Source organism: Schistocerca serialis, chromosome 4 (genome assembly GCF_023864345.2).
Source record: "Schistocerca serialis cubense isolate TAMUIC-IGC-003099 chromosome 4, iqSchSeri2.2, whole genome shotgun sequence".
Taxonomy (NCBI): Eukaryota; Metazoa; Arthropoda; class Insecta; order Orthoptera; family Acrididae; genus Schistocerca; species Schistocerca serialis.
The window spans coordinates 79,791,583-79,818,176 of NC_064641.1; the positions used below are offsets into that span (position 1 = coordinate 79,791,583).

The 26,594-nt window shown below is 39.2% G+C and overlaps 1 protein-coding gene across 2 annotated transcripts in view; it reads left to right on the forward strand.

Moving 5' to 3' along the window:
- Nucleotides 1-26,594, forward strand: part of LOC126473629 (histone-lysine N-methyltransferase E(z)) — a 92,378-nt gene that overhangs the window by 61,019 nt on the left and 4,765 nt on the right. For both annotated transcript variants that reach the window (XM_050100806.1, XM_050100807.1), the window contains exons 9-13: nucleotides 3,904-4,124; nucleotides 12,495-12,756; nucleotides 19,781-19,951; nucleotides 21,084-21,266; nucleotides 24,753-24,918. In XM_050100806.1, the coding sequence (XP_049956763.1) occupies nucleotides 3,904-4,124; nucleotides 12,495-12,756; nucleotides 19,781-19,951; nucleotides 21,084-21,266; nucleotides 24,753-24,918 (1,003 nt within the window). The remainder of the gene's footprint in view (nucleotides 1-3,903; nucleotides 4,125-12,494; nucleotides 12,757-19,780; nucleotides 19,952-21,083; nucleotides 21,267-24,752; nucleotides 24,919-26,594) is intronic.

Here is a 26,594-nt window from a genome sequence, read left to right on the forward strand (position 1 = left end):
TTCTTTCGAACGAACTAGTCAGCGAGCCATTTTCATACAGAGCATGTCCCAGTGATGCAAATAGATCATAACCGAATGTAGCCAAGTCTGGAGAATAAGCCACATGCACTAGTATTTCCCTATTAAATTTCAGTATCGTTTAGCTGACCTGTTTTGCTGTTTGTGATGGGGCGTTATCATGGAGTAATATGACTTTGTGTTGCCTTTTTCTGTAGTACGGTTGTTTTTCATCTAATTCTCGATTTAAATCAATTGTTTGATGTTTGTAGCGATCCGTGTCCACAGTTTCACAAAGTATTATCAGCTCATAATAGAGGACACCCTTCTGATTCCACCAAACACAGAGCATTGTCTTCTTCTCAAAGCGATTCGATCTTGCAGTGGATGTCGATGCTTTGCCTGGATTCACCCATGATTTACAATGCTTAGAATTTTCAAAATATATCCATCTTTCATCACCTGTCACTTCGATGCAGAAACTACTTTCTTTTGTATTTGGCAAGCAGTGTTTCATAAGTGGTCTTTTGATTTGCTTGCTGTCTTTCATCAGTTCATGCGGAACCCATTTTCCCACTTCATGCACCTTTCCCATAGCTTTCAACCAGAGAGAAACAGCTTTCTGTGTCACATTCAGTTGTTCCGTGAGTTCTTGCTAAGTTTGAGTATCAACTTCATTCAGTAAAGCCTGCTATTCGTTGTCTTCAAACTGTCTCGGTGGTTTCCCGCGCTCGTCGTTTCTCATGTCAAAATCACCATTTTTGAATTTTTTGAACCACTTGAAACACTTTTCCCAAGAACAAGTTTGCCAAAAGCTTCGACAAGCATTCAGTGCGATTCTGTAGCCGTTTTCTTCAAATGCTAACAGAAAACCACAAATCATAGTTCTTAGGCACAAAACTTTACATGTTTACAGGTTTTTGAAACTTTGTTGAAATTTGTCATCACCTGTTACAGGAAGCAGATGGCGCTGCCAATGCAGTCTCATGAGCCCTACACTGATGGCTAGCACCATCCGAAGGGAAATTCTGGTTTGATACTTATACACCTGGTGTGTGTGCTCAAATAATAGCTAAGCATACCATCAATCAACCAGTGAACTAGCTCCGTTCTTCCAGTAGCTTGAGGATGAACTGGACTCATTCTTAACTTTCTCACTCTCGGTAATCAATACAGTCCTCTTTATGTCTGACATGAAGCTTTTCCCTTGGTCTGTAATTATTGTCTCCACTGGTCCAAATATCAACATCCACCTACTAACCAACTCTTGTGCAACTGTAGTTGCTTGCTGATCAGGTATTGGCACCATCTCGATGTAAAGTGAAAAATGATCTATTATGATTAGTACGTACCGATTACCTGTTGGTGTATGATTGAAAAGTCCTAACATGCGTATCCCATTCAAACTAAACAGTTCTTTTGCATCTGGCAATCTTTGTAGCAGCACCTGTTTTCGATCAAAACCCGCATGTTGAGCACAATTAATACAATTCCTCAAGTATTGATAGACATAATTTTTGCTTCTCACCAACAGTATTTTTCCGCCACTCTCCGATTCATCCCTCTACAACCTCCATGGCCAAACAACATTGGACTGTGCATTTCACGTAGTACTTCCTTCTTTAACTATGCTGGCACTACCATTCCTGTGCCAATTTCCATTCTCTATGTTAAAAACCATCATACTTGCTGAACTGTTGCTTTTTGCCAAGCTGTTTACATTCCTCATTAGTGTGTATTGGTGCTACTTTTCTGCCCAGTCTGACTGCATTTCCGTTCTCGTCTCTGGTTTGTGGATACTTTGTGCTCTTGGACTCATTTGGTTGGGGTGTTTTCAACTCCATATCCCACCTCCACTGTATTCCTCTGACTTGGCGCCTTCAGACGGTCATCTTTTCACCCCTCTGAAGGCACACATGAGTGGAATTAAATTTTCAGTTGATGAGCAGTTGCACAAAGAGGTTCTGAAGTGGGAGAAGGGTCTAGCGGCAGAGTTCTTCGAGGAGAGCATAAGACACTTGCAGCACGGTTCACCAGATGCATTGAATGGGATGGCGATTATGTGGAAAAATAGTCAACAAGTGTATCAACAATATCCTGATTTTTTTTTTTTTTTTTTTCAAATACACGGTGTTTGGACAGCCTTAAGAAGAGTAGGGGGCAGCTGTTTGTTTGTGGTGTTCAGAACTAATTAATTTATGATGGGGTTATAAATTTTTTTGGGATTTCTTCACATTTTCTTTAAGTGCTAGTTTTTATGCTCATCTAACCATGAAAGACAGATCATCATTTACCTGAATAATGACAGTATTGATACCTCTTGCATGTGTGGAACTTTTGTGAAGCTGCAGATCATTAACATAGAAATGTGTGTGTGTGTGTGTGTGTGTGTGTGTGTGTGTGTGTGTGTGTGTGTGTGTGTGTGTGTGTGTGTGTGTGTGTAATACATTTCTCGTAATTGAAACCCGTTACAATAAGCACACTGGACAAAAATCACCCGCAAAGTAAATCGTGAGAATGTTGCGTAACACCGCTTCTTGCCCTAATAATAGCCTCAGTTTGGCAAGGAAGGGAGTCCACAAGTTGCTTCAGGTATGCCATATCGAGCAGAAGCCACTCTTTGGTGAGTAGATCCATTAGTGCTACCAAGTTACATGGATGTTGATTACTGTGTTTCACCCATTGTTACAAATATTGTTATATGTTTTGTACGGGATTGAGAGCAGATGATTTAGCAGGCAAGCAGAGGTGTGGTAGTATGCTTCATTGTGGTCAAACCAAGATTGTATGCATGCAGAAAATTGGTGTGTCCACAACATACTCACCATGGAGATGTAGAAGTAAGGGACAATGCCTGTGCACTGAGAATGTTAAAATAAACTTCGTGCAAGCTGGATAAAAGGGCCCAACTCATGATAAGAAAAGCACCCACAAAAAATCATAGAACCACACCAGCCATGGACTACAACCCTCTACACACGTTGTGGATTAAACAGCTCTTTGAGTTCATAGTGCACTCAACACTTTGCGTCACTTCAAAATAACTGAAACCACGGCTCATCTGACCATGCTGCGAGCCTCCAGTCAGCTACTGTGTAGTTTGGTCCATTGAAGATCTACAGCTTGGCCTTATGCAAAATACAGGATTCCACATGTCCATTGCATGGAGATCCCTTTGCAGTGCCTGCTTGGAAACTGATTGAGGTGGACCTGCCGTATTTGAAACCAGCCATCATACACAAGGTATGACACTTGTCTCCAGTCCCTATTAGAACCTGTTTATGATCACTGTTCGTATGCTGTGTTGCCTGGCTGTGAGTAGTACAGCCTTCACGGTGTAATCATAAGTGTGTCGGAACACTTCAACACGTATTTCCACCAAATGGTGCACACACACACACACACACACACACACACACACACAAACACACACACACACACACACACACAAACACACACACACACACACACACACACACACACACACACCTACTGCCTGGCTTCTGTCAGTGGTGGTATGTCAGAGCACCAACTGGTACCATTTCTGTGCCATCTGCAGCACTCAAAACTGGCCATTGTGCTCTTTTAAGAGAATAACTAATATTTTGTCCAGTGGGCTTATTTTGCTAGCATCTCACAGTTGCCTCAGTTGTTGATTTTTATAAAATTATTTTTTTATAAAATTATAATGATTGTGACATATTTTCAGATCTGATACACTTAATTAATTTTGTCAATGTTGTATTTTTCATTAATCTAGACTGTATTAAGTGAGCTCCTTGTTACATTATGTTCCTTACTGCTAGTCAGGACATTTGGCCACGAGGGAAGTACTGAATTTGATTCTTAACTTTGCCACCTTTTCTAATGATTCTGTTGTTTTAATTTCACTTTCATGTGTTTCAGAATTTAAACGTGGCTCGAAGGATGGGAAGCCACCTCCAGCTGACACAGTCAGCCAGCCCACCTCTACAAGGACCTCATTCTCACTTCTGGGTCTCATGGGTCCTGAGGAGACAGCAGAGTGGACAGGCGCAGACCAGTCTCTGTTCCGTGCTTTGCACAAAGTTTTCCTAAATAACTATTGTGCTATTGCACAGATCATGCTCACAAAAACATGTCAACAGGTGATGTTTCTAATTTGTGACTAGTACAGTTTCTTGGAAGATATTTTTCTGTAACATTGCGAAAAGCCATTGTTAAATGTTATGCTCTTCAGCCTGATATCACTCTATATATTCTCCTTATTAAACTTGTAAAAGCATATAACCAACAACTGAAAACCACTCATGTCTGCAGAATCACTTTGTATTAAGTAAGCCTTTTATTTTCTACTTTTTTGGTTGCTTCCTGGCAACTATTTGTATTGTAATCAGCTGAAGCAATACTTTTGCAATGTGATTAATGATAATTTATGCCAGACAAAGCTTCTGATTTGGATTTTCTGATTTTCATAAGAAGTTGCACTAACCATTAGAACATCTAGACTCCTTCCAGGTGCGAATCAAACTCTCATTGCCACTGATATGGCCTACAGTTATTTGAAACACTGCTACCAGAAGTTCTCCCCCAAGATATGTTGAGAATAGCACATGAGCAAGTGAAATTAGAGGACCGTGCCTTGCCCTGCCGTTGATAACAGGTGCTGCAGTGAGACAGGTGATTTTGAAACCTCCACTAGCGATAAAAATTTATTCACAGTGATATAAAAGAAGTACAACATGAATTTACAATGCTTTCAATTTAAAATGCCCACACTTGAAAAAGACATCTCGTAGGTGGCCGCTGTTGTTCTTTGCACACTTTTCAGGTCTTTTACAGAATTTAGACGTCAGATCTTACAAGACTGGCAGTGAAATATGATTGACTTCTCGTAGATTTGATCCTTCAGTTTCTGCATGGTGTATGGTGAGTCACACCGGAAGATCTGAGATTTCAAATGACCCCAAAGGAAGCAGCCATACTCTGAAATATTTAGGGGATCTTGGAGGCCAGGAAATGTCATTGTTCTTAGAGGTGAGATGACCAGGAAAGATGTTCTGTTGCACGCTAATGGAATGTGTGGTCACGTGTTGTTGGAAAATGATTGCGTGTTGGAAGAATGTGTTTGCAGTTATAGAAAGATTAGCAGGCTGTCGCACAACGTGTGAACATAATATTCTGTATTCAGAGCAACAACATTGCCATGATCGCCTTAAGAAAAGGCCTTTTGATATACTGCACCACACCACCACTCCCTCATTGAGTGTTGTTCCATGTAGCATTTCAGGATTTTCATGTGACCAGTATCTAAAGTTTTTCTTGCTAACAAAGCCTGACACACAAAAATTGGCCTCTTGGCTCACAATCAGATTGGTGCAGAGGCCTGGGTTGTTGTTCATGAATTCTAGTAACTCCCGCAAAAGCATAGTCTCTGTGGAAGGTCATCTGCATTTAGTTTGCACTATCTGAATTTTGTAAGTGTGATATAGCAGTTCCTTGTGTGATATTTGCTGTACACTGTGATTCGAATTGTCAGACTTCAGTGCAGGCTTTTTCCACCCCTCTTTCTCACTGTATCACCCATTTCCTCAAAGTTCTTTACCCACACTTTGATAGCATGTGCCGATGGGACTGGGGCACAGTGTGCGAGACAGTAATGAGCGCTAAGTAAAACACTGTGCAGCCATGTGACTGTTGTTTTTGTGAAATGCCTTCACAGCTGAATATCGAAATTGTGATCAGTGGCAAAGGTTAAAGTTGTCCAGATGGCACCACTCCCATTTTCTGATTCCTAATGTAACATACTATTTCCATGGTTGCCAAATCGCCTGTTTCACTACCACACCTTTTATATATACCAACTTAATTAAGTTCTTCCCTGATTTCATGTCCATTGACAGGGTAAGCCACAGTCCTGCACCAAAACCATTCACTCAGTCTTGCTGTTACCACATGCCCTGAACCCATCTCTGTAGAGTTTGGAAATATCACCAACAATAAGAATTTTGATGTGTGGTCAGATACTCCAGTGTCCCACGTAAATTAGTTAAAAAAAAGGATTAGAATTGTGGTCTGGCACAAATTTTCAGTACCTACAACATATTCTTTGATTTCATCCTAGTCTTTTCATACATGTAATTTCAGTGAGTTTAATTCAATTAACTTTTGTATTTACTCATACGGATAACTAGGGGATCAGATGAGATCATATATTATGCAATGACAAGCATTTAATTGACTCTGATATACCTAAGCAACTTACTTCCAGATAACGATATTGAACTATGCACTCAATACTTACAGTGGAACTCCACGTTTACACTTTTCAAGGGACTTCAAAAAAGTATTGTAAAATGTGGGAAATAACTTTTTAAGCAGTAAAAGTTATGTATAGCATCCTTGCATTTTAAAGAATGAAACATTGCACCAATTTCATATTTTTCCGTGCTTAGCATGACACGTGTCGAGAATTTATTCTCACTTTCAAGTGCAAATATTTACATAGTTATTTTGTGTGGTGTTCTGCCTCTCTAGCACCATAGTCGTCTTTTGTAAGATTATAAGCTATACTGTGCCTCCTCCATTACGCAGTAAACCACACAATTGCAAACCATTACTCACTATGTTTTTGAAATATCCCAAAAACTACGTACGTAAATATTGGCCCTTGGCAATGAGAAAAAATTCTCTAAACATGCCATGCTAAGCGTGAAAAATTTGTAACAGATGTAATATTCCATTATTATCCAAGCAAGGAACATTTGAGCAATGTAAAGGGAGCTAAGGTATAAACTAGTGCTACAAGTAGCCAAACAGCGAAATATGCGTTCAGGTAATGCAAAGGTCATGACCATTGTGAAATTTCACATGCACTGTAGTGACAGTTTGAAATTGGTTGTAATCAGTGATGATAACTTATTCAAATGAACCTAATTACTCCTATCAGCAACCATGCTGATTAGAGCATGGCAGCAACAGGAGACAAAGCGTGAATTGCTCTGTCTTCAAATGTTTCAGACCTGCTGAGTAGGGCACCCTGGTGTCAAGAAACTTAACTGCTTAACCTTGTGTGTAATGCTTGTGAATAATACTTGGAGGCCAACAACATTATGTCGTTTTCTCTCCACAAACATTGTTTCATTAAGCATAAATCATGGGAAAATTGTAAATATGCTAACACAAAAATGAGTGCAAATTAAGGTTGTGAGCTTGGGAAATGTGATGGGTGCAATAAATGAAAATGTTGTAAATGGCAGGAAAACTTTAATTGTGGGAATATAAAAATGGGTTCTTGTGTATTATCTGTATGACTCAAAACATAAGGTTAGATTTTGCACCTGTGGAATAGCCCCAAGATATGAGATGGTGATTAATATTGTTCCCTGAAATAGTGTGTGGCTATTGACAGTGGCACAAACTGCTTGAATCTTTATATGATACAATAGGAGGGTTTTTATTTCGACGTACAAAGTTTAATTTTTTCCCCCATTTTTTGCTTAACCTTTTAAACTTAAGTTATGCTTTGCCAATGAGGTGATGGATATTTACATATGTGTTTTGTATGTTGTAGATCAATGCTACTTGAGGTACTATCTGCTAGTAGGTGCTGAGATACATGTTGTGCTTTCTGTGTTAAGCTGAAATATCTAATTTATGGTAACTGCAAAAAAGAATGCCAAGATTCCTATAGCAAATGTCTTAGACCATGTTATGTTATTCTAAGGCTGCAGTTACAGTGGAGTGTCACAGTCAGAGCAGTGCGGCCTGGTGAGCAGAACAGAGACGACAAAACAAACCAGTGCTGAGTGCACATGTTTTTAGTGATGCTGCATGCAAGGCAGTGCAAAGCAGAGCTGCACTGAGCGAGTTAAACATGTTTGCTTCTTAGTGCGGCGACCAGAGCGTTCGAGTGTTTCCAGCTGCATTCGGGCAATGCCAGCAGCATTTGATGTTGCTGTGGGTAGGAGAGTCAGTACTGTTCTGGCACTTGTGTTTACTTTCTTGCACTGTTGAGAAAATAGCATCAGCATAAGCCTTGATAGGAGTTGTTTTCACACTGTGTCCTTTATGGAACCACTGAAACAAGCATCATCACAACTTATTCATTTTGGACAAGTTATCCGAGTAGGTGGCAGCAGAATTACAAACTTCAAGTACAGAATACATTTCTGTAATCTTTTATTTCTTTCCTTGCCTTAAAATGATAGGCTATAATAAAGTTGAAATAGCACAGCAAACAAATGTGTGAAAATCATGTTTTATTATACAAAAAATTAAAAAGTTTTTGAAACAGTCTTATTTGAAGCTCTGTTTAAGTTTCATCCTGCCTGGTATGTGCCTTGTATAGAACGCTCAATATCTACTACATGTTGCTCGTTGAAACTTAGGAATCCTAGGTCAATGACAATGTTCTGGAGAACATGTACATTTCACAATAACTTCAGCAAAGTCTGCTGAAGTTCAACTTGGCGTCCAAAATATGCTTCACTTTGCACTCATTATTCCTAAAGCACATTCAAACTGAGTATTTTAGATGAATTTGATTTCTGTCAAGATTACTGACTGTATTCGGGAAGTTCTGATGTATAAATCATTTACAGTATTTAGAAAATCACATTCAGAAGGCACTCATGTCTCATGGCTGGAGGCAGCCATACAACACTTTGGTAGGCAAGTGCACAAGTCTTACTACAGTGGTTATGAATCCTGTTGTGAATGTCAGAGCCATGTCTTGGAAACTCCGTCTGGTTTCTACAAACTTGTAACAATTCTTGTTTCATCAGTTGTTGATGACCCTTAAAAAATTACATTATTCCATTGCAAAAAAAATCTGTAGTTACTTATATGTCACACTAGATAAGGAAGTTACATATAGTTACAATATGCAACTTACGCTCCTCTTTGCAGGTTACCGTGTACCAAAATCTTGTTTCGATATCTCAGACTGTTTATGAGATACTAGGGTGTTATGAATGGCAATCTCATTATGATACCCTAGACTGTTTATGAGACACAAGTATGTTATGAATATTGAGAATGGAGTGAGCTATAGAGTCCATCCCAAGTTCAAAAATAGTGCAATATATTAACTATATTTGGTATGCAGCAACAGATGACTTAACTTGCACCAAACACACACCAAACACAAATGTATAGCAACCTCTGTTTTTCATTCCAAACTATTTGAGTTTTTTGCAGTAGCTTGCTTTATTTTGAAATATCACAATAACTGTGATGATTCAGGAAATGATAAGCAGTTCATCATTAATCTGATGAATAAAGCTGTGAACTGCATGAGAATCAATTCTTTTTAGCCAGTAGTTTCTTTAAAATCATTTGAGAAAGATTGCAGATCAACAGGCTTGTGCATTTGCCATCCACGCAGCCAACCAGGCCTGCCTGCTGCTGCACCACTGCCTGGCCCCACTATACCTGGGCCCAAAGCTGTGCTGCGGTAATTGCCTGATGTGCAGCACCAACCTGCTCTGTTGTTTCACAAGCTGCGACATCGTCGCGAAAAAACAGCGGCCCGTATATGTAATAAGTTTCCTTTAATTTACGTCTATGGTCACAAACGTTTTGTTAACAGATTACCGGTTTTGGTCTTTAATGACCATCATCAGATCTGCAGCAAAAATGGGAAAAACATAAATACACTCGCAAACTGTCTACAGCTTAAGAACAAGACATAGACCATAATGAAAAGTAGTACTGACAAAAAGATAGAATGAAAACGATTCCTATGAAATTTAATGGCAAAATGTTCCTGCAAATAGAAAAATGTTTTAAAAAGTCTGATGTCAGATGTGGCTTTCAGGTTAATAACACCCTAAAACTGGGAATAAAACATAAACTGAAAGGGAACTATATTAAATTTGATGGCTCTGGAGTATACAGGATTGACTGCAGTAGCTGTGACAAATATAATATCGGTCAAACAGGCCACTCTTTTAAATTAAGGTTTAAAGAACACTCACAGCCACGAAACAAAACGGCTTTGGGACAGAATTTATCTGATACTGGTCATTCCATAAGGAGCATTGAGAATTGTATGTGTATTCTTCACAGAGTGGAAAAAGACTGTGCTCTTAATTTGTTAGAGGAGCTTTAAATTTATAAAGCAAAAGATAAAGATCCAACTAAACTGCTTAACTGACAAAATGACTTTGTGCCCAATGCCTACTTTGCTTTATTTGACAATGTTTTACTCTAATCACTGCACACCTCTGTTATATATAGTGTGTTGATAATTTCACCTAGTATTGAGTGCCTCACATATTTACTTCATTTTCATACATTTTACGCCTGACTCTAATATGTTCTTGTTCCTTCTCAATTCATTTCATAGACTGCATTAATCAGATAATGTGGATCATCCACTGTTACGAAATTTTATCATTCTTTTCTTGCAACGGAGTGCCGCAGGGTACAAGGGCCCCTCTGTCGGTCACGTTCCTCGAACCACTTCCCGCCTGTGCGGAATTCTGGCGTTAGCGCTAACAGAGGGCACTGATTATGTGCAGCACCAAGTTTCCTTTCATTTGTGGCTCCTTTAGAGATTTGTTTTATGGTTGTTTAATATTACCCGGTGCACTATCAATGGTGTTTAATATTCATGTCATTAACTAGAATATTGGCACTAGAGCACGTCAACCACTGTTTCTTAACTCTTCCACTTTTTAACAATCTTTCTTTTGTCGTGTTCTTCTTTTTATTGCTTTTTATTACTGTAATGCCTTTTATACATTATAAGCTTATTACAGACTTCAGCTATTGTATCCCCCTTTATTTTCGCTGTTTCAATTAATTATTGAAAACTAGTGTATACCGACATTAGTGACATCTCATCTTGTGGCTACTGTATGGCAGCTTGTTTTAAACAGTAGTACTACTGACAACATGACTCGTGCATGTGATGTTATTTATACATCTAAAAACAAAGGTGATGTGACTTACCAAACGAAAGTGCTGGCAGGTTGATAGATACACAAACATACACACAAAATTCAAGCTTTCGCAACCAACGATTGCTTCATCAGGAAAGAGGGAAGGAGAGGGAAAGACGAAAGGATGCGGGTTTTAAGGGAGAGGGTAAGGAGTCATTCCAATCCCGGGAGCGGAAAGACTTACCTTAGGGGGAAAAAAGGACAGGTATACGCTCACACACACACACACACACACACACACACACACACACACACACACACACACACATATCCATCCGCACATACACAGTCACAAATTTCTGCTTGTTACTGTGTATGTGCGGTTGGATGTGTGTGTGTGTGTGTGTGTGTGTGTGTGTGTGTGTGTGTGTGTGTGTGTGTGCGCGCGCGCGAGTGTATACCTGTCCTTTTTTCCCCCTAAGGTAAGTCTTTCCGCTCCCGGGATTGGAATGACTCCTTACCCTCTCCCTTAAAACCCACATTCTTTCGTCTTTCCCTCTCCTTCCCTCTTTCCTGATGAAGCAACCGTTGGTTGCGAAAGCTTGAATTTTGTTTGTATGTTTGTGTATCTATCAACCTGCCAGCGCTTTTGTTTGGTAAGTCACATTATCTTTGTTTTTAGATATATTTTTCCCACATGGAATGTTTCCCTCTATGATGTTATTTATATGTATTTACGATGCTGGTGCTGATTCCGCATTTAACAATTGACAATGCCACTATGGCTGCAGTACATTAGGACTTTGTTTTTATGAAACAGGTATGCCTCTTCATACTTAAAGTGCACAAATGTAAATTTTGTCAGTACTACTTTTCATTATTGTCTATGTATTGTTCTTAAGCTGTAGACAGTTTGCGAGTGTATTTATGTTTTTCCCATTTTTGCTGCAGATGTGATGATGGTCATTAAAGACTGAAACTGGTAATCTGTTACAAAAAGTTTGTGACCATAGACGTAAATTAAAGGAAACTTACTGCTCTGTTGTGCCGCTCCACCATAATCCAGGACTAAGAGGTGGTACTTTATGTAATTTTAAGACTACCTGTTTTGAGTTTGGTGGATAATACAAAGTCAGAAACCATGTACAGCATGATATTAACTTGTTGTGCTGGCACATTACTCTGTGGTAATTTAAGTCATTTTATGCATCCTCTCAGTATGGTGTTTAATTTGTTAAAATATTTTTTATCAGAGTGCAAAAAAATACTCCCCAGTGTTCATGAAGTTAATTTTAATTGGAAAGATAAGAATATAATAATATTGTTAGAGAAATAGTGTTTGCTGGCAAAGAGGAGAAGGTTTCTTGTAAATTTGAAACTGATTTCAAGCATATTGGTGGCTGTGAAGAAATATGCAGTGGCAGTTGCGTCTGTGGGAAGTTCTGATTTATAAAGTATCCACTGTCTTCTATCAGCTTCAGTAACTTCATAGCATTGCTCTTACTCAACCTTGCTTCTCACTCTTTATTAATATAATTTTTTGTGAAAGCTTTACTTTTAGAAAAATTAAGGGCAGAATTTTACTAAAACAGAAATTTGTGTGTTGTGGTGTTGACTTGTCTGTTGTAGGTATATGAATTTGCTCAGAAGGAATCAGCTGATATAATTACAGAAGAATCGCTTAAAGATTTCACGCCACCACGCAAGAAGAAGAAGAAGCATAGATTGTGGTCAATGCATTGCCGGAAGATTCAGCTGAAGAAAGATTCCAGCTCAAACCATGTTTATAACTTTACACCCTGTGATCATCCCAATCAACCGTGTGACCAGTTGTGTCCCTGTATTGGTGCCCAGAACTTCTGTGAAAAGTTTTGCCAATGTAGCTCTGACTGTAAGTTTACTTTGTTTACATTAATTTGTTCTGTATTTGTCAATTGAGAGTAATTTGAATTCAAACTGGAAACAATGACAAGGTGCCACTGAGGTATTTACCCATTTCCTCAAATCCTTAATCTGTTCTAATTTATCCATTTCAGTATACTGGCATTTGTGAAAGGCATATTTTTTTTGTTTCCAAACTAGCAAGCATAGTATCTGTTCAAAGTGTTGTGTCACAGGTGTAAGAGTTGTTATTTTGAGGTTGGTTTTTACTGAAAAGGGTGGGAGAATTGTACAGGTTGCACTCAGCCTCACTATGCCAATTGAGGAATACTTGACTGAATAGTAGCAGCTCCGCAGTCTGGATAGTCTGCAACATGGCTGTGAGAGCAGTGTGCTGACCTCATGCATACCCATACTGCACCTGCATGATGCTGCAAGGCAGAGGATGTCACGGCAGCTGGTAGATATCCCTTGGGCCTTTATGGCTTGGCAAGAACCTCATTTTTTATTGAAATGAAAAATATCATTCAGTGAACTACCATGTCAGCAAAACACAGAGAATATAATTTTAATCCAGTCTTGTTAACAATGTTAGAGCCAAGACTTACAGCAAGATTCTAGTTGATACTTTGAACTGAGATTGTCATCCATGAGTTACAGAAAGAAGCTGCTCAAATTGATTCACAGGAATTCTAATGAACAATCTTTTAGAAAAAATGCCTGTTGCATCTGATAGCTTATGTTTTGTTGTTTAGCGGTGTATGATAGTTTAATATCCTCACCAGCGGACATCACGATCGAGGCAGCTGAACTGGCATGGGTAAGGCAGCTGAATAATATGATAACTGTCCATGGAGAGCATATGGAATGTGTAGTAAGGGCAGATCTGCTGACAGAAGTATTTACCTGTGGGTGACTGTAAGCCAAGTGAACCAGTGTCTACCCTGAGTTAACCACTGCAGACCTCACATTGCACTTCATGCCAGTGTTGTTTCCGAGTGCTGAACTGTTGGCTGGTTGTGTCAGCCGTGTGCCAAGTTTATTCTGATGTACTTTTGTATGTGGTTTCAGGCTCTCTGCTTCCTCTAGGTCGACTAGCAAAGCGAGTTTTGTTTCCTCTCACGGGGTTCTCTTCCCTGGTTATTATCGAGCCACCATCGGCCCATGAAGCACCCATGCTGACAGTGTAGTGTAGCAGGATTGTCATACCTGTGCAGATAGTAAAGTGGCATCAAAGGATATTGTCATATATGTGACTCTCCTGATTTTTTTATTCTCTTTCCCTAGTCTGAATTTTGGGCATCACAGACATGGCATTTCTGCATTGCTGACGAGGGGCAGTACTCCATCCTCGCATGTTATAATAATCTGGAAAAGCACTTACATTGTTAGTAGTGATTTCACTGTAAGTGCAAAATATTTTTTGTCTAGACCCTTTTCTTATGTTTGCCTTCCAGATCATTGACAAAGTGCATTTAGTGCCTCAATCTGTTCCTTGTCATAAACTGCACTCACTCACTGTGGTCATACAGCCTGCTGCTTGAGAACACCTTGGGCCATGAAGAAAATTCTGAGGCAATTACGCTATTGCAGTACCTAAATTTTGTCATGCCCTCCCCATTTCCTCCACATAACAAGGTAAAGGCTGAGTTGCATCATTTGCAGGATCAGGGTATCGGTCCTCCTACTTTGTTGAGCCACTTGGCCACCCCTTTGATGGTAATTCGGAAGCCTGACACCATCATGTACCTTTGCAGAGATTTTAAACTAACACTTAACATGTAGTGTGTCCGAGATTCATATCCAATTCCGTGTCATGTGGATTTGTTTGTGAAGTTGTTGTAGTGCCAGATTTTTCACGCATCAACTTGCATGATGCTTGCCTGCAGTTGCTGTTGGACACAGTTTCTTGGACTTCCTTGGTCCTCAACACCCCTTTTGGGCTTTATCAGTGTAATTGCTTGCTTTTTGGAAACTCGTTTCCCGAATTTATCCATGGTATTTGGAGAAGTTGATTCAGGACATTCCCTGTTTTGGAACTTGGCTTGATGACATCTGGGTAATGGAGTCTACTCGAGAGGAGCATTTACCAACCTTCAGTCGGTTTTCCAGTGCCTCCTAGCAAGCTGGAAAAGTGCAGTTTTTTGAGTTATGTGCTTAGTAAAGATGGTCTTGTCTCTGATGACAACCGCATCAAAACCATTGTCAACCTACTAGCACCCAAGAACCTGAAGGAGCTCCAGTCTTTTTGGGCAAGATTTTGTGTAATGCTCATTTCATTCCCCAGTCCACACACATCTGGCAGCTTCATAACTGGCATTGGTGTCATCCAGTTCCATCGGAACCTGGATGGCAGTGAACACCCCATCGCTTGCGCATTGGAGATACTTTCCATTGTACAGTGTAATTATTCACAAGTGGAACAGGCTCTAGCTATTATTTTCAGAGTTAAAAAGTTTCACATTTTCCCTAACGGGGGTGAGAGTACTTCTCATTACTGACCACAAACCACTCGTTTCCTTATCTGCCCCTCATTTCAAGCTGCTGGACAGGACTACCCAAAGATTGCAGCGGTGGGCCCTCTTTTTTTAGTAACTATTTCTATGGCATTTGTTACAATTCCACTGCCCACTGCTGATGCACTGTTGTGGCTACCGGTGGGGTCCAATCCAGAGTTCGATTGGCAGGAGGCTTTTTGTTGATTATACCTTGCTGCAAACCCTGTCAGGTTTTCTGGTACAACACAAGACCCACGTTTCCAGAAATTTATTTCAGCTGTCCAGTTGGGTTGACATGCTTGACTCAACATTTTCCATAAGATCCCCATGCTTGCCATGGAGGAGCATTGCTGTCAAGTGATTGTCCCTCCAAAATTGCATCTTCACATACTCCAGTTGCAATGTGCGTTGACACACTGGGTATGACTACTATGGAGGCATTGCTTCTACATCATGTCTGCTGGCCGACAATCAGTTGCGGCATCAAACATCCAGTGTGGGCTTGTGGGGCCCGTGAACAAAACCTGATACACTGCCGTTCCAGTTCTCTTGACCGATCCTGGAGCATCCTTTGTGAAGGGTACACGTTTGTTTTACTGCTCCAGTTTTGTCCAGCTTGTTGTTGTTGGTGGTGGGCAGGCATTGTCCAGTTTCCTGTAGATAGCCAAGCTGTCATCCGCATCGTAGACTGCCGCTATTTACACATTGTCGGCTATTTTTGCTGTTGAGGAATCCTTTAGGACTCTCGTGTCTGATAGCGGTAGGCAGTGTGTGTCGAGGTAGTTTGAAGAATTTTGTATTCGCAGTGCTATCCAGCATCTGACTACTGCCCTCTTTCACTCAGCTTCTAATTCGGAGATGGGGCGCTTCATGCAGACATTCAAGAACCAAATCAAGAAGTTTTTGTCTGCCTTTCCCCGTGACTATGCAGTGTCAAGTTTTCTGGCTACATACTGGGCAATGCCAGTTGGGGGGTGCAGTCCAGCAGAACATTTGCACGAGCACCAGCCACGGGGTCTCCTAGATTTGTTGCACGCTAAGTCACATGCCACAAACCACCTTGGCCCAACACGTTTTTCTCCTGAAGATGTCGTTCGGGCCCGGTCCTTCAGCTGATGGCAGGGGTGGCTGCCAGGTGTCTTCATGGGCCAGAAATGTCAGCAGTTGTTTGTTATGGATCTCGTTAGGCACCAGTGTATCCATCATGCAAATCATTAGTCCGCGCCCTGTTGGGGCATTGCAGCCATAGTGTTCTGATCAACTGAGCAGCAGGTTGGTCTCGACGCTGTTCCAGGAGTGGGCTCTCACGTGAAGCAGCTTGCCTAACATGGCCGTGCCTTCCCCCACTCTCCCTTTGCCTGCAGTCTCGAGTCCCAGTCAGGCTCACGCCTACACCTGCTGAAATAGAGCCCTTGAGTTTTGACAAATGGAAGGGAAACTTCCATTTGTCCCCCCTCCCCCCATTTCCCTTCGCCGGTGGAGGTGGCCTTGATATTGCTCCCTCGGGGGTTGGTCTGCTGCCTGGCAGCCTCTCTGTTTCTGTGTCGGAGGTTGCAATCCAAGCCTGGCTGTTTTTGGCCCTACTTGGCCTTTTCAGGAGGGGAAGCATATAGCACTGGACACCACAATGGAGGCAGATGAGCTGGCGTATGTAGTGCAGTGAAAGTGTTGAAACCAGCCATGGTTAGTTGAATTTTATTGATTTATCATGTAACAGAAGTTTAACAGATTACTTTTAGCATGTGTGGGTGACTTCACACGTTTCATTATTTAGGGTCAATTGCCAATTTTCTCGCCGAACAGATATCTTATCTAAATCGTTTTGCAGCTCTTTTTGATCTTCTAATGACTATGAGATGATAAACAACAGCATCATCTGCAAACAATCTAAGACAGCTGTCTCTTAAATCATTTATATAGATAAGGAACAGCAGAGGGCCTATGACACTACCCTGGGAAACTCCAGAAATCTCTTCTGTTTTACTTGACAACTTTCCATCAATTATTGCAAACTGTGACCCCTCTGACAGGAGATCAGGAATCCAGTTGCATAACTGAGACAATACTCCATAAGCATGCAATTTGATTACAAGCTGCTTGTGAGGTACAGTGTCAGAAGCCTTCTGCAAATCAAGAAATATGGAATCAATTGGAAATATCTTGCCAATATCACTCAACACTTCATGTGAGTAAAGAGCTAGTTGTGTTTCACAAGAACGATGTTTTCTGAATCCGTGTTGACTGTGTGTCAATAGTTAGTTTTTGAGTTACTTCATAATGTTTGAACACAATATCGTTCCAAAATCCTACTGCATTTAGACGTTGACAATACAGACCTGTAATTTAGTGGATTACTCCTACTGTCATTTTTGAATAATGGTATGACCTGTGCAACTTTCCAGTCTTTGAGTATGGATCTTTCATCGAATGAGTGATTGTATATGATTGTTAATTATTGGGCTGTCGCATCAGCATACTCTGAAGGGAAACTAATTGGTTTGCAGTCTGCTTTTATTAAGTCATTTAAGTTGCTTCATTACTCTGAGGTTATGTACTTTTAAGTTACTCATGTTGGCAGCTGTTCTTGCTTTGAATTCTGGAATATTTACATCACCTTCTATGGAGAAGGAATTTCAGGAAGGCTGTGTCTAGTAACTGTGCTTTAGGAGCACTGTCATCGACAGTATTTCCATTGCTGTCGTGCAGAGAAGGCATTCATTGTGCCTTGCCACTAGCATACTTTACACATGACCAGAATCTCTTTGGATTTTACGCAAGGTTTCAAGACAAAGTATCGTTGTGGAAACTATTACAAGCATTGCACACTAAGTACGTGCTAAATTTTGAGCTTGTGTAAAAGATCACCAATCTTGGGGCTTTTACGTTTGTTTAAATTTGGCATGCTTTTTTCGTTGATTCTTCAACAGTGTTCTGACCCATTTTGGGTACCAAGGGAATCAGCTCTGTCTTGTTAATTTATTTGGTATAAATCTCTCAGTAGCTGTCAAGAATATTCCTTTGAATTCAAGCCACATCTGGTCTACACTTACATTTTTTAATTTGGAACGAATGGAGATTGCATCTCAAGATGTCAGACGAATTTTTATCTGCTTTCTGGAATAGGTATATTTTTTGTATATTTTTGGTGGATTTGTTTCAGTATATAGTGATATGTTCACAAAATTAGCTAGATAATATTCCAAATACAAGTACCAAAGTAGGCAGCAAGATGCACTCTCTCCTTACAAGGGTGGAGGTTGTGCCTCTGTTTCCAGCTTTGAGGCAAATCTCGCTCAATGTTGCTTAGTCCTTCGGCAGAGAAACAGCAATTTGATCTTTCCGTTGACATTTGTGTTTCAAATTTACCTACATATTTTTGAGAAAATTTCAGTAAAAACCATAACAAAAATTATATTGCTGAACTATTTCCAAAAGGTTTTGAGTGCTGTTAAAGAAGATACAGTTGTCAACAGTACAGCAAATTATTTGGGCTTTTGCATATCATTTGCTGAAAACACTGTTTCACTATCTTGAATGATTCATTAAATAGTCATACATTAAGACTACCACTCACATATAACTGATTAAAGTGTGATGCATAGAAACAGGTAACAGAAAACTGTTAAATAGTAGCTTTTGAGCTCTTGCTCTTTCTCTAGTAGAAGCAGATACATTCATGTACACAACCACACACACACCCAGATGCACTTGCTGTGGCCGTGGAATTTCCATTCTTGTTCAATATTGAAGTTATCAGAGATTGGTTCACACTATATGTATCTTTTTGTTTCCACTGACTTCTCTTCCACATTTAGTGTTATATTGTTTTTTATTACTTAAAGTGCAGTTAAATACTTATTCTGACAATGTACAAAGTATTTCATTTACAAGCAGACTCTGTAACATTGAATTTTTAACAAATCTGATGAATTTCCATTTGTGAAGTTAATTTTAACCGCCACAACAAAATTCCTTATAAGACAACTGGAGATTGTATTTATTAATAATTAATTGCATTAATTGACATTCATAATTATTCCTGTTAAATTATTGAAGTATTCATGATATTTGAGTCAAGTTTTGACTGATATCCAATTCACTACGTCACATAAAATACTTACGTCATGTTTTCTGTCCCTATGAAATCCACATACATTTATATTACCTTGTGGCCAAACAGACGAGATAATTCCTGTGAAGTTAAACTAATGCATTTGAGTATTAAATGCACATATTTAGTTTATTGTATCTTGTATCCGTTCGCCCACTGTCCCTTTTATTCTTAGTTAACATACAAACAACATTTGTCTGTTATTTTTTCTTTCTTTTTGTTCATTGGTGACACATTTAACTTTTTTCACATCTGATAATGCCATCTCTATTTTGTAGGGTTAAGTCAGCTGGAAAATTCGTGTTGTTGTTGTACGGTTTGAACTATTTCATGTCTCATAGTATTGTCACTACAGTATTGTCATTAAGAATATACGTATTCCTGTCAGGGTACTCTCTAATTTTTTTACTTGTTTATGTTTCTAGGCCAGAACCGCTTCCCCGGTTGCCGTTGTAAGGCACAGTGTAACACAAAACAATGCCCATGTTACTTAGCTGTTCGTGAATGTGATCCAGATTTGTGTGTTACATGTGGAGCTGAGCAATTTGATATTTCCAAAATTTCTTGTAAAAATGTCAGTGTTCAGCGTGGATTACGTAAGTTTTTTTGAACTTGATTAATCACTGTTCTTCACTATATTCTCCTCTTGTAAATAATATTTGTGCAGATAACTGAAGAACTTATTAAATTTATGTTTACGAGATAGAATGAAGTTGTTAGGCTTTCCCAGTCCCTTCTGTTATATTAAATGTTGGTATAGAAGTGGAATTTTGATTTTAACATAAAATTGCCCCACTTGTGATGATTCAAACTTTGGTCTTCCATATACCTTCAGGAGGACTGAACTGGCAAGTTAGTCTCTTGTACTTAACTGGCAGCTTTATAGGCTTGTCAGGAAACTTTGATTTTAATAATGACTGATTTTTAATCCATATTTGTTTTATTTTGATTATTTTATATTAGTGTTTGTCATGTATCACATGCAGTCACCACCTTATTACATATTTGCTACATCTATTTAAAAATGTTCTGTCAGCACATAGCGCACGTCCTGAGGCTCAGGCGTGAACCCCATGATGCCCGTAATCGCAGCAGGATGGCAGCAGACCGTATTATTCATTTCCGACCTCTTGATAAGTATGGAAGTGTGATTACGCATGTCAATCACATCGCGATTACGGGCAGCATGGGGTTCACGCCTGAGCCTCAGGACATGCACTTGCAGCGCATGTCGGGTGTTTCAAGTGTCAACTTCGCATCTTAATATCTCAGGATGTAATGGGAATATTGCCATTGTGCCATTGTGTATGTGCTTTGTCATGCTATGGATTGCTGAAGAAAAAATATAGGAGGTCCATTTAAAAGGACATAAGTTTGTGTTAAAAAACACACATGCTTTCGTTTTAGAATGTTTCCAAATATGTACATTCATGGGCCCCAGCCCTACATTGATAACATTGATACCGGTGAAAGTCGTTTTCCAATAGCTGTTATTGTTCCAGAGATATTTTGGGTGGACAAGATAGCTGGGACACCCTGTAGAGTGATGTATTGTGCAAGTAAAGCAACAGTAATAAAACCTATGCAGATTGATTGAAACAGTTTGAAGTGAGCTGTGTTAAAACAAATATAATTGGAGAAAGTTAAAGTATCAGTACCTGAGATTTAGCTTGCATTTTTGTTAACATGCTATCATTTTGATTGTCAAAATATCTGATATATTTACAGATAAACACCTGCTTATGGCACCATCGGATGTTGCTGGATGGGGGATATTTCTTAAAGACAGTGCGCAGAAAAATGAATTTATTTCAGAATATTGTGGCGAAATCATATCACAGGATGAAGCAGACCGGAGAGGAAAAGTTTATGACAAGTATATGTGTAGCTTCCTCTTTAATTTGAATAATGGTGAGTTTCTCTTTGCAGACCATTTAGCATATAACAGTCATCACTCATATTGTATCTTCATTATAATTTTATATATAATCTTTGGTTCCAGTTTTTGATAATTTTTCATTACTAGTACTTTTTATGTAAGAAATAAATCATCAGTAACATACAAGTACAGTTGAAAATAAATAGAGGAAATTTATAACATACTAAGTTGGAAGGGATTCAGTCACAAATGGGAAGTAATTAAAAGCTAGGATTCTCTCTTATTGTGTCTCACTTTCTGTCCTTTGCCCTGTATTACTTTTCATAATTCTGTCACTAATTTGTGGTTCTCTCTTGCCAATGGAAGGTTTCACCTCTTATGAACAGTGACATTTTTTAAATGTTATTTTTCTTTTAGTGCCTTTGTCTTAGTGTGACAAGATATGAAGAAAGTGCTTCTGCAAGATTACTTTGTATGGTATGGCTTGAGAAAGATTTTGAGTAATTATCAAAGTCTCGCACAAAAAGTGACTCAAGATCTGCAGTTCATGAAATTTCAAAGATAACTAGTTTTGTAGTAGATGCACATCTAAAATTTTGCTCCTCACGTTGCTGTTCACAAATGATGTATTTTTTGTATCTTATGTAACATATTGTTTATCCTCTGTTTTGTCCATAGATACTCTAGTGGAAAATGTGTAACTTATAACAACTTCATTAAATGTCATAGTTTTACTGGTTTTGTCATGTCTTGCTTCAAGATGTGCGTACTGTCCACTGCTGAGAAGAATGCATGCAGCAATGGGTAGGGGTTCATTGTGATGTACTCTAGAGCAGAATAATTTGCATAGTTAAAAAAATACATAAATTTCACCCCATTAAAATTGTATGTGTGACTCAGTAGATGAGGTTCCAGTGACATATATCTCAGATGGTCTCACCTCATAGTGCACTGATACTTCCACAATAATATTAGTCAAATTCTCCATTTTTGTTTACAGAATTTCAGCAGTTGCTGTAGAAATAGTTTCATTAATATTGGCACTTCATACGCAACAATGGAAATGTGGTTTTTCATCCTGATAATATATTCCATTTTATTCAGTTAAAACCCATTTGTTTCTGGCTTACAATGGGATGTAAGCATCATGCACTTTTCACTAGGATTTTTCTCTTTGTCAGTCATGCTGCACATAAAAAAAAAAAGAAAAAAGAAAATGGTAAACCACAAACAGCACACATTGAAACACAACAGGGCTGACAATGAGGTGGTGTGCTGGTAAGGTAATATGTTTTGTGTGTTATAGCAAAGATCATGGGTAACTGCAAGGCAGAGGGAGTGAGAGTAAGAAGGATTGTTTTCCAGCGTCACCCCTCACAGGTATTCGTTTCAGTTGCCTACTGTAGATGTAAGTTTGTTGGATCCCTTCAGAAACCAGAGTTTACTGTAGCACCTCTACAACATACTGAGCCTTATATTTGTGCCACATGAATAATATTTTTAAAACTTTGGAATACATTTGAAGTTCAGGTTCAAAAGAGCTTGGTTCTCAAAGTAGTTGATAACTCAGAAATTTCTAATGGCATTTTTACAAGTATGTAGCAAAAGAATGTCATACATGGTAGCAACTGAGGATTAGTGAAGTGTATTGCTAGGTCTGGCTGATGATTTTCTCTTGTTGGCTGCAGCACTACATACAAAACAGCCACAGAAACACTCAGAAATAGCAAAGAATGCCAAGTGGATAAGTGTTCTTGGGTGGTTAGAAAAATGAAATGTTCTCATCTTTATGATGCTGTATTGGTGCCTGTAAATGAGAAACAGTGCTTGTTTCCGACTTTCATTTTTTTACAATATTCTGTAGCATTGTAAGCTCCCTTGCACTATATTTTGTTGATACTTAATTGAAACAGTTTTCTTTGCAGCAGTGAGATGTGGGTTAGGAGAGGTTAACAGGGAGAACTCACATCATGCGAAATCTGTGTTGCCTGAAATAACAGCAGCTCTTTTTATATATAAGGACAACAGTTCATATCATTTACTTAGTGTATTGAGATTGTAAGTAACACAGTTCCTAACAGTGGTTAGACCCCATCGTTCTCATATTAGTAGTTAAATTTAGTCACACTGGAGTTTGCCATTATTGTATTGATTTTCCAAATTAAATTATCACACTACAAAAATTTACAGCTGTCCCAGTAATTGGTCAAGTAATAATATAACCCACCAACAAATGCTACTGGCGAAGAATGACATACTGGCTCTTACACTTTGTTCATGTGTAGTAACACACACGCTTTGTGAATTAACCAATTATCATTCACTGTTGCGCCACCATTTCTCAGAAAATTTCCAGACTTGTATTCTGTCAACTTCTGCAAACTGTTCATATTTTTTGATGCAACTTGACTGCATGCGATTGTTCAACGCAAAACCTGTGTCAACTAACTTCACATCATTTAAAAGGCATGAATAGCAGGGCTTGTGCATTGTTGAACAAAACAAGAAGACAGGGCCTCCTGCTGGAAAACGCATTTTTAGCTTCAAATGTTGCAGAGAACCTGCGATTTGTAAAGGGTAGAGTGAGTATTGATAAAAGTGCCCCTTACAGCCCCTCTTATTTTTTGAGTCACTGAACTTGGTTCTGTTGATGTCATTTTCTCAATTTCATTAGCTTGAAATAATTTGTCTGATTTTTGTTTCCATTTCTCAGTCATTATAATTTGTACACCTGAATCTTCTCAGGTACCACAACATAACTGCATAACTGCAAAGCAGGTCATCGTACTAGGGAGAAATTTGTATTTCAGATATGTTTTCTATCATATGTGTGGCAGTGATGTGAGATGTGAATTCCTTTTTTTTGGGGGGGAGGGGGGGGGGGCAGGTTGAATTGTGATCAGCTACAGTTGTGAAGGTAGTAGTCTTCTGCATTAGTAAGTCATACAAACCTTGAATTGATTACTGCTTTAGATATTTTTTAAATATCTTAACTGTGATACTGATTAGTTAGTTGAGCACAAATCATAAATATTTCATGAAACTAATTTTTTATTCTCATGAATAGGCAGATTTTTTAAGAAATTGTAAGAGATGTTTTGAGTAGTAAAATAAACAGCTCTGTTGTGCAAATAAGTATGTGTCTTTCGACATCACCTGCTTCTACATTTGTTAATCACTGAAGGATATGCTGACAAGGGGTTTTTGCCATTTGTGTGTAATTACTCTGTCATGGTTTCTGCATGTCATTTACAGAAAGTAACTTTCTTCTTGATCAGGACAGAACAAGGGTCATGGAAAGACATTTTGGCTTCTCCAGGAACCATAGTGCATAAGGAATAGCAAATTTAAATGAAGAGTTTGAAAGTTACAGTTATAAGTAAGACTAGATTGTGAATATGTGTTCATTGTATTTCCTCTCAGTGTTTATTTTAATTCATTTTAGCGTAAACCTAATATGCTAATTTATTGGTTTCACATTCATTAAGTGTAATATATGTACACTAATTTTGTTTCAGATTTTGTGGTTGATGCAACTCGCAAAGGGAATAAAATACGCTTTGCTAATCATTCTATAAACCCTAATTGTTATGCAAAAGTTATGATGGTGAATGGGGACCACAGAATTGGTATTTTTGCTAAACGTGCCATACAGCCTGGAGAAGAACTGTTCTTTGATTACAGGTTAGGAAAATGAATTGTTCAAAGTTATTAACTGTTTTGAGCACCCATCCTTTTATTTATTTATTTATTTATTTATTCATCATTTTATGCCATACTTAAGGTGAGCATCATGCACTGTTTTTGAGCAAAACACGATGTGCATAAAAGGCTTTTAGGGGCGCTATTAATTTAATAATTCCAAGAGCTAAGTAATTCTTGCATGTCCACATTGCATTTTTCACAAAATAGTAAATATTTCACAAGTAATAGTAATAAATATAGAGATTCGGATTTGGCCATTGACTTAGAAATCTATCCAAAATAATTGCTGTTAACAACCTACTTGAAAATAATTGCATAATATAACAGAACATACATTAAGAAAAAAAGGAAACAAGAACAGAATTGAAACAGGGGTTACAGGCAGCAAGAGAGGGGAAGAAAACCAATATGCACTCCGTGTGCATACCGGGGGGAGTCATTCCAAATGTGGAAAGGGTCCTTCCGGATGCCATGAAGGGTACAGGGTGCACCCATCTGCAGGTGGTTGCTCATGTCGGCACCAATGATGTGTGTCGCTATGGCTCGGAGGAAATCCTCTCTGGCTTCCGGCGGCTATCTGATTTGGTGAAGACCACTAGTCTCGATAGCAGGATGAAAGCAGAGCTCACCATCTGCAGCATCGTTGACAGGACTGACTGTGGACCTTTGGTACAGAGCCGAGTGGAGGGTCTGAATCAGAGGCTGAGACGGTTCTGCGACCGTGTGGGCTGCAGATTCTCGACTTGCGCCATAGGGGGGTGGGGTTTCGGGTTCCGCTGGATAGGCCAGGAGTTCACTACTCACAGAAGACGGCTACATGGGTAGCAGGGGTTGTGTGGCGTGGACTGGGCGGTTTTTTAGGTTAGATGGCCTCGGGCAAGTACAGAAAGGGCAACAGCCTAAAAGGGTGTGGGGCAAAGTCAGGACATGTGGGGACCAAGCAGCAATCGGTACTGTAATTGTAAACTGTTGAAGCTGCATTGGTATAGTACCGGAACTTCAAGCGCTGATAGAAAGCACCGAAGCTGAAATCGTTACAGATACGGAAAGCTGGCTGAAGCCAGAGATAAATTCTGCTGAAATTTTTACAAAGGCAGAGACGGTGTTTAGAAAGGATAGATTGCATGCAACCGTAGGTGGCGTGTTTGTCGCTGTTGGTAGTAGTTTATCCTGTAGTGAAGTAGAAGTGGATAGTCCCTGAGAATTATTATGGGTGGAGGTTACACTTAACAAGCAAGCTAGGTTAACAATTGGGTCCTTTTACCAACCTCCTGACTCAGCAGCATTAGTGGCAGAACAACTGAGAGAAAATCTGGAATACATTTCACATAAATTTCCTCAGCATTTTATAGTCTTAGGTGGTGGTTTCAATTTACCAGATATAGACTGGGACACTCAGATGTTTAGGACGGGTGGTAGGGACAGAGTATCGAGTGACATTATACTGAGTGCACTATCCAAAAATTACCTCGAGCTATTAAACAGAGAACCGACTCGTGGAGATAACATCTTGGACCTACTGATAACAAACAGACCCGAACTTTTCGACTCTGTATGTGCAGAACAGGGAATCAGTGATCATAAGGCCATTGCAGCATCCCTGAATATGGAAGCAAATAGGAATATAAAAAAAGGGAGGAAGGTTTATCTGTTTA